Genomic DNA, 9,566 nt, shown 5'->3' with positions numbered 1-9,566 from the left:
ATTTAAAATATTTAAGCTATTCTACAATTATATTACCTTCAAATATTAATTAACAACACTAGTTTAACATAATACATGGGTAATTAAGTAGTGAACAATTATTAATTTAATTGCCGTAAATTTGTGAATATTCATAAGTTATAAGTAAGGAGATCAGGATTGCACATTTTAATTTTTTGAAAAATTAAATGTACTCGGTCAGATATTAGAAGGACTAAAAGTATATTTATCAATAATTAAGGAGTCGCCTCGATTAATAAATTTCATAGTTTCTTTATGGTCATTTTATGTAGGCCTATTTTGATTAGTTTTCGTAAATTATTTTTAGTACGTCCTAGTATAGTAGTTGTGATTGCTCGCTAGAGGTTCTCTTCATTGATAAAATGGAAAACCATTAAAAATCCACAATAACAGTGAGACAAGTATATGCATGTATCACCAACTGTCCGATAGCTTGTCAATTTCAAGAATTCAAATTTATAGAAAACCGGAAAAAAAAAATATGTATCACCTTAATACCAGGAAAAAAAAAAAGAATTATAATATTTCTAAACTGCATTTTTTCAATCATATAACTCTAGGACAGTAACGGGTAAACTCCAAAATCCAGTCAAATGGGGAATATTCAACATTAATTGAATAATCTTGGATAGTATTAAAGTCAATAATGTGAAGCTTTTCATTTATTTATTTATTTTAAATTTTCATTTGGTATATTTTATAGCGTGCAAGTAACTTTATGCGTTAGAATGAAAGAGACTAGGTTCGGACAACAAAAAAAGAAAACAATTAAAACGAACATTGAACCTGTCCTAAGATAATTGTTACTACTAATTAATTCACTTAAGAGTTACTATAGTTCATATTATTCCCAATTTATCTCATTTAATATTATACAACCATTTAAAGAGTTATTGTTAAAAAACTATTTAAAGAGCTAAATAATATTTTTATTACGTTTATTAATTATTTTAAAAAGAATTCATATTAAAGTAGCAGTTTGTAGTCTCTCTCTAATTTCTCAATGTCTAATCTCTAATTTTTTTTTTAAAATAAAAAATAAATAGAGCAATTGATGTCTGAAATTACCAAAATTACAATATTTGAGATTCGCTTTCCAAACTCTATGATTAATGGTGGTGGATATTTAATGGCGTCAACATGGATATCCTATTATATTAAGTACTGATAATAATTAATCTAGGAAAGGAAGAAATATTTAATTAGGACTATTCACATAAACTATTATATATTCACTAATGTTAGCTGAGTGGATATGCATATCTTCAGTCTCGTATGACTTCATTGGATATAATCTTAGGATGTGTTTGGTATGGCGGAAAATATCTTTTTAATATTTTTCATGCTTGATTAGTTAGTAGAAAAATATTTTTTATAAATCATAAACAGTATGATTCTATAATAAAATTAGAAAAAACAAGTTTTATAAATAGCATTCTACACTAATTATCTCGTCCCCTTTACTCGGCCTTTCGCCCCTCCCCGCCTACCCCCTCCCCCACCACCACCAAACCAAATCCCGACCATTACCTTTATAATATTTGTCTAAATTACATATAAATGTTTTAGTTTTTCTTGTGTATAGTTGCGTGGCTTCATGTAGAGGAATCAACAGGTACCTATATTAATTAATGTTTCCTAGAGATGACTGCTAAAGATATTTTTGTATCTTCAGTTTTTTTGTCCAATTTAAACTCTCAACCGCAAAAAGAAACTAATTGCAAAACTTAAAGATCATTTTGTGTTAATTACAAATGTGAAACAAGAAAATGTAAACAAACAAATTTCCTTTTTAGTTAGGAGGGGGAGTGGGGGAGGACGGAAAAACTCATCCGCATTGGTGTTTACATGCAACCAATAAATAAATGACACGTGCCACTTTATTTAACTACAATTATTAATACTTAACCATAGTTAACAACAATATATTTTTCACATATCTTAAATATATAAAATAAAATTTAAATAACTTAACAATCTTGCAAATCACAACTATTAACAGCAACGTAATTGCTACCATTTGCAACTATCTTTGCTTATGTAGATTAATTTCTTTGAATATTATACCGCTCAACTTTTAGAGTTTTTATTTGTTTTATTTTCTTATATCCGTCAAGTGCTTTGTCATTGGAAGCCAACTTTCAGTTTTTTTTTTTTTTTTTTTTAATATCTCACCATGTAAATTGTATTTCCTCCTACTCTCAAATAATACTAGGTATATATAACTTTGGAAAAAATTTAACCATTTTAACCTTATAAAAAAACACTTACCTATATATATCCTCCATATCACACATCTAAAGATTAAGATAAAAATACCACCATCTTTCATGAAAGATTACCATGAAGAAGAAGTGTAAGAAATTAAAGAAAGAAAAAGACGTTCAGGAAATTAAAGAAAGAAGAGGTTGGAAGCAACCCTAAGTCTTTCCACGTTTGGTAGTTAGTATGATTTTATTTCCTTTTACGTTACTGCCTTTTCAAAATTTTTAATCTAAATAAGACTCCTAATTGGTTTATCTTCTATGGTTAGCTTAACTACATTTGGTGTAAACACCCGATGCGACTAAGTTTTTATCGGGACTCTTAATTCATGCTGACATAACAGTTAATTGACTACCTTAATCATTTTAACTTGTCCATACAAGATCTCGTCCATAGTTTTGGCATACTCAATTGGTAAGAGGCGCTTCCTTAGGGAGGACAAAAGTGACTGCAAGGTCGCGGGTTCGAAGCTCTGCAGAGTGTGCGAACTGGCTAAGCACCCTTTCACATACAATGACCCAGTAGTCCATGCGCAGATGCATGTCAGCAGAGAGGGCAACCCCAGTGCAGATCACTGTGGATCCTCGACAAAAAAGTCGCCTTTTTTGTGGGGACCCCTGGTGGGACCCTGGCCCTGGTGGCCCATGCATGCTGACATGACATGACATACTCAGGTATTGTGCGTGAGAGGGTGCTTAGCCAGTTCGATATACGCTGCAGCGGCTGGTATCGAACCCGCGACCTTGCAGTCACCTTTACATTCCCCTGAGGGAATCGACTCTTACCAATTGACCTCTCACGCACAATACCTGAGTATGTCATGTCATGTCAGCATGCATGGGCCACCAGGGCCAGGGTCCCACCAGGGGTCCCCACAAAAGGGGCAAATATACCCCTCAACTATAGGATATGGAGCAAATATACCCCTCGTTACAAAATTGGTGTATATATACCCCTGCCGTTATAAAATGGTGCAAATATACCCCTGTCGTTTTAAAATGGTGCAAATATACCCTTTTCACTGACGGATTTTTTTTAAAAAAATATTTAGGTTATTTTTTAATTAAAAAATATCACGTGACTTTAAAAAAAAGTCTACCCATTTTTTTGTATAGACATACTTTTCTAAGGCCACATAGTAATTTTTTTTTTGATAGGTGGGGTCTGTTCGTTTAAAAAAAATATCTCCGTGACTTTAAAAAAAATAAGTCTACCCATTTTTAAAAAAAAAATAGTCTACCCTTTTCACTGACGGATTTAAAAAAAAAAAATTAGGTTATTTTTTAATTAAAAAATATCACGTGACTTTAAAAAAAAGTCTACCCATTTGTTTGTGTAGACATACTTTTCTAAGGCCACATAGTAATTTTTTTTTTATAGGTGGGGTCTGTTCGTTTAAAAAAAATAAGTCTACCCATTTTTTTTAAAAAAATAAGTCTACCCTTTTCACTGACCGATTTTTTAAAAAAAAATATTTAGGTTATTTTTTAATTAAAAAATATCACGTGACTTTAAAAAAAAGTCTACCCATTTTTTTGCGTAGACATACTTTTCTAAGGCCACATAGTAATTTTTTTTATAGGTGGGGTCTGTTCATTTAAAAAAAATATCTCCGTGACTTAAAAAAAAAAATCTACCCTTTTCACTGACGGATTTTAAAAAAAATATATTTAGGTTATTTTTTAATTAAAAAATATCACCTGACTTTAAAAAAAAGTCTATCCATTTTTTTGCGTAGACATACTTTTCTAAGGCCATATAGTAATTTTCTTTTTGATGGGTAAGGTCTGGTTCTTTTAAAAAAATGAGTAGACTTATTTTTTTTAAAGTCACGGAGATATTTTTTTTTAAACGAACACACCCCACCTATCAAAAGAAAAAATTATTATGTGGCCTTAGAAAAGTATGTCTACACAAAAAAATGGGTAGACTTTTTTTTAAAGTCACGTGATATTTTTTAATTAAAAAATAACCTAAATTTTTTTAAAAAAAAATCCGTCGGTGAAAAGGGTATATTTGCACCATTTTAAAACGACAGGGGTATATTTGCACCATTTTAAAACGATAGGGGTATATTTGCACCAATTTTGTAACGAGGGGTATATTTGCTCCATATCGTATAGTTGAGGGGTATATATGCCCCTTTTCATTAACGGCGAGAGCATAAATCCTCCTTTTTTTTAACGGAGGGTATATTTGCTCCATATCCTATAGTTGAGGGGTATATTTGCCCCTTTGCCCTATAATAAATAATTAAAGCAAGATAATGCGCACATAAAAGAGTTTATTACTTCCTCCAGTTCACAAAGTGTGTCCAGTTCGTTTTTAATCTTTTGGTTCAAATAGAGTTTTCACTTATCAAATCGAGAAAAAGTTAATCTTATTTTTTTAAAATTTATCCTTATTAAATGTTAACTGACTGAATTTCAAATATTATAGTCAAAATATCTATTTTATTTAGAAGTTAATATTTTCTTCAAGGGGTGTGCAAATGACTAAACGGACACTCTTTTTGAACCAAGGGAGTACTATTAACATAGCACTTATTATAGTAGTAGACTAGTAGCATCTGGTAAGTCGTTTGGATGAAAGCTAAATTATGTTAAGTCAAATATCACCTGAAAAAGAACTAATTTTTTGAATTAAACCCACCAAAAATAAAACTACGAATGTAAATCTTTATTTTATTTTGATATAGACAAGGATTTGCAGCTACAGAGTTACAGACTGAAATTTGGAAATATCATTAAATGCCAAACTGCAGAATGTCTTGAAGCTGCGCAGTGATTACCACTATACACGTGTCATTATCTTAGTGAACCACAAGCCGCCATAACATGAAACGTTTTATAGCACAGAGGCACAGACCGTTAAGTACTCTCGCGAAGCTTTGCCGGTGTTTAACATGTGTCGATTAAATATGGGCCCTAGAGCCTGTTTGGATGGGCTTATGCCTATAAGCTTTTAAAAAAAAAAAATGGGATAGTCTAATTTATTTATTTTGGCTTATAAGCTGTTTTTAGTTTATAAGCTGCTTTAGATGAGGTAAGTCAAATAGGTCCAATAATTTTTTTAAGCTTATTTTAAGTACAAAATGACTTTAAACTGGCCAACCAAACACTCAAAAAAACTGAAAACAGCTTATAAGCAACTTATAAGTCAATCCAAACGGGCTCCTAATGTCCCACTTCTTAGACCCAATCCGTTTTGCCCACTCAAAATTCTTACCATTCACTTCAACTTGAAAGTATCCCCCCACCTCCGTGGCGTATAGCATTTGGCCTAAAAGTAAAAAAGCGATATTCCTTCCGTCTTAATTTATACTCCCTCCGGATAAAAAAAAAATTCACTTAGTCATTTGTACACTCTTTAAAAAAATACTAACTTTTAAATAAAAATAGGTAATTTAACAAAGCTACCCCTAATTAAATAGGCATTGGGATTTGATCATATAACACTTAATAGGGGCAAATATGAAAAAACAAGATTAATTCTTTCTTGATTTGCTAAGTGGACTCTTTTTTTTATCCAAAAAAAAAAGGCTAAGTGAACTCTTTTTTTTATCCGGAGGGAGTATGATACTGTTCGATTTCGAGAATTGAATTATCTAAATTTCATTCAGAAGCTCATAAAGATTCTATGTTCAAATTTACGAACAAAACTAAGTAGTCTGACTTTTAAAATTCAATCGGTGCTACATAAATTGAGACAATAAGAATAATTTGCAGATACTCTGTCCAAGTTTCTAATGATATATATTTAGTGTAAGAAAACTACAAGATCGGTGTCTGATTTGAGATGAAACTCTGAAAATTTTGATCATCATACTCTAAGGGTGTGTTTGGTATGAAGAAAAATATTTTTGAAACATAGGTGATTTTGCTTGCTTATTTCACGGCGTTTGATAAATAAACAAAAAAAAAAGATTATCTCAAAAGTATTTATATATAATCTAGAAAAACATTATGAGAGAGTGGTTAAGAAGTGACAGGTTAGATGTTGGGAAACAAAGTGGAGATCGGAGGCATTGAGGGGTGAGGAATGGCATTAAGTTTAAAATGTCATTAATGAAACTTGTTTTTTCTATCGCATCAAGAAGTCGACTTTTTAAACTTCTTAAAGGCATTTGTTTTCATTAGAGAATATTTTTAGAGTATTGTGACTAACAAATTATAAAAACATTTTTCTCCACACCAGATAATTTCTTAGATAATTAGGATTATTGAAATTAGTCATTGGCCCCTATGACCCATATTAGGGGACGATACCACGAAAAGTTTGTACTAAGTAGATTATAAGTATCTTTAACAAAAAAATTAAAAAATATTTATAAGTTTTTTATTTTTATAGATAAAATCATCTTTAATAGATAGTAATTTACTCCTTAAAGTAGGGATCTTAGTAGCTCGATTGGTTGGCTATTGAATTTTCACCTTATTGGTGAGGTTCGACTCCTCACATTATAATCTCCTTCCTCATTTTTCCTTTCCTTCCCCTATCCCTTTATATAATTAAAAAAAAATTACTCCTTAAAAATAATTTTCTTAATTAACTCTAAATTAATCGAACCTCAAAAGCATTTTGGAACGCACCCGGTAAGAAAGCAAATATATATCCTGCGGGACATTGAACTTTGACAAATTGATATATAATAAAAAATAAAAATAAAAATGTGAAAATGGAGTGAATTTAAGACGGAAAATTAAACAAACAGGCAACCGCCAACTTGTTATAACCGGTGAAATTCCTTTCTTCGTGAAGAAAAGTTCTTTTGTCCTTATTGACAGCAATTACCGGTTACAGGTTCACCAAATAATAGAAAGATCGAAGACCTTTCTATAATGGACCTTCTTATCTTCTTCACCTTCAACCTTTTCCTATATATAAATAGGACTAATCCTCAGCACCATTTTCTTCATTGCAATAAGTTCAATTCATTTCAATATTACCAACTCTAGTTCATCTAAATTACACTTCTATCATTCTTGTTATGTGCGTTGCCGTTCACAGGGAAACTGAGAGCCGCCTCTCTGTGCCAGCTCTCAGCTTCCCTCGATTCTTCCTCTACCGCGGCCTCTATTAAAAATTAGCTTTAGGCCACTAATTTTATTGAGCTACCCTTGCTCATAGTACATATCTCTAGTGTAAATGTATTCTCCGAGAAATTACCGGAGAAGTAGTAGTGACGAGAAGATCAATCGTAAGGGAAAGTACTTATCGGAGAAATCCATGTCGTTACACGGACAAAGCTCAGAGATCATCACATCGGAGTTGCTGAGAAGGCCTAGAACTGTACCTGATTTGCACTCCTCGAGTAGGCTTATTACTACTACAGGAACATCACCGGAAGTGAAGGATAAGTTGAAGTTGACGAAGTTACTTTTAAATGTTACGATTCAGAGAAGTATTGGTCCTGTACAGGTTTTAATATCGCTTGAATCAACGGTTCAGGATCTTATTGCTGCAGCTCTCCGGCAATACTCTAAAGAAGGAAGACGTCCGGTTCTTACCTCCATCAATCCTGCAGATTATGATCTTCATTACTCGCAGTTCAGCTTAGAAAGTAAGAGCCATTTGACTTGAATATGAGTTAATAGTCAAAAACATGTACTCTGAACTATTCGTTTTTTTGCTTAGTTTTACACCTTAACTATCCATTATTATTTTTCTCTATCTGAATTATTATTATCTATATATTAAAATACACCTCAATTATCGGCCTTTTTCATATCTTGAAGTGTGTTTAACTCTCTCTATCTCAATTTATGTGGTACAATTTAGATTTTGAGAGTCAAAACTATTTGTTTTGACAGTGAATTCTGACATATAATATTTAAGTTTTTAAAAATAAATATACATATTTGGGAATTACATAAAAAATATTATAAGTCAATTTGATTGAAAATTTAAAATATTTAAAAGTCGTATGAAAAACTTATGATCAAAGAAAAACTAGTTTGAATTTCGATTTTCGAAAGCTGCCACGTAAATTGAGACAAAGGATAATGAATGGATGTTGTTCAAATGTGAAAAAGGAACAGTTAATAGTTAAGGTGTGAAACTCGCGAAAAAACATAATTGAAATGTGTTTTTATCATTATCTTATTAAATATTCATCGTTGAATCTGAACGGTTGATTTTCATGGCGTTTGATTGGACGCAAAATTTGATATCCTCCACTTCTGTTACAGGTTTGGACAGGAAGGAGAAGCTGATGGGATTAGGTTCAAGAAACTTTTTTCTGTGTCCAAAAATGTCAACAGCTAACGGTGCCGTAACGGCGTCGTCTTCTAGCTGTGCAAAGCAAGCTGAGAAAGTTACTGCTACAAAGATTTCATTGCCTTGGCTTAAATTCATGGATTTCATGATGTGAGGAAAATTTCACAGCTTAAAAAATTATACTAGTAATTTTGGCACCGTAAGTTCGAGATTATTGTATAGCAAATATTGAAGTATATTTTTATTATATTATAGATGGAAGTTGGGGAGGTGATTCATATTTTAGATCTCTCAGCTTGTAGAATAAGAGTAATGCTTAGCTATTAGATTGAAAAATGCTTTCAATATAGAAGCTATCAGTTTATTTATGATCCTTCTGAATGAGTTTTACTATACGTTTGCACATTATACACATATCTAATGTTGAATAATTTAAAAACCGACTTTGATATTGTTGTCTATTATTTCGGGACAAATTCAATGCGTTTATTGGGGGGAAATAGCCAAATCTGATTCGATGAGTTAACATATTAGTTAACCGTATCATCAAACACGAACTTTGAGAAATTACGTGATGCAACGACTCAAGCCCACTAATTACCCGTTTTAGCAATAATTTAAATTGTTACAAAAAATAGTTAGATTTTCATTTTATAGCAGATTTTTGAGAAAAGACATCATTTGACCCTTGAACTTGGCACGAAAACTCAGTTTGGCAACTAAACTTAACTTGTGTTTATTTACCCCCCTTAACAACTTTCATCTTAATTAAATACAACCCCAAATGCTGACGTGGCAAAAAAAAAAATTAAGAGAATGAAAAATATAAAAAGGTGAGCCCGCTGATATATATATATATATAAAATTAAAAAATAAAATAAAAATAATAAATAATAGAAAAATAAAATCCCCCACCACTATCTTCTTCTTCCCCACCTCACCCCCACAGCCCCGCCCCCTCTTCTTCACCCCACCGCCCCTCCCCCACTACCTTCCTCCTCCTCCTCCTTCTTCTTCTTCACAAATTCCTCTTTCTCTCTATATTCTCATCATTCTTTTCT

At 31.9% G+C, this 9,566-nt stretch overlaps 1 protein-coding gene across 1 annotated transcript; it reads left to right on the top strand.

The window, feature by feature from the left end:
* Positions 1 to 7,159: 7,159 nt before the first annotated feature.
* LOC132600526 (uncharacterized protein At4g22758-like) lies at positions 7,160 to 8,873 on the top strand. The gene is made up of 2 exons (XM_060313748.1): positions 7,160 to 7,849; positions 8,478 to 8,873. The coding sequence occupies exons 1-2, from the start codon at positions 7,435 to 7,437 to the stop codon at positions 8,657 to 8,659; spliced, it is 597 nt and encodes a 198-aa protein (XP_060169731.1). The 5' UTR covers positions 7,160 to 7,434; the 3' UTR covers positions 8,660 to 8,873.
* The last annotated feature ends 693 nt before the right edge of the window (positions 8,874 to 9,566 follow it).

This window comes from Lycium barbarum, chromosome 6 (genome assembly GCF_019175385.1).
Source record: "Lycium barbarum isolate Lr01 chromosome 6, ASM1917538v2, whole genome shotgun sequence".
Classification (NCBI taxonomy): Eukaryota; Viridiplantae; Streptophyta; class Magnoliopsida; order Solanales; family Solanaceae; genus Lycium; species Lycium barbarum.
The sequence above is the reverse complement of the archived record's forward strand: the minus strand, read 5'-3'. Positions and strand labels throughout refer to the sequence as shown.

Coding starts and splice junctions, on each gene's coding strand:
- LOC132600526 (XM_060313748.1), top strand. CDS start 7,435: ATGTATTCTCCGAGAAATTACCGGAGAAGTAGTAGTGACGAGAAGATC. Junction 7,850..8,477: donor CTCGCAGTTCAGCTTAGAAA/GTAAGAGCCATT, acceptor CTTCTGTTACAG/GTTTGGACAGGAAGGAGAAG.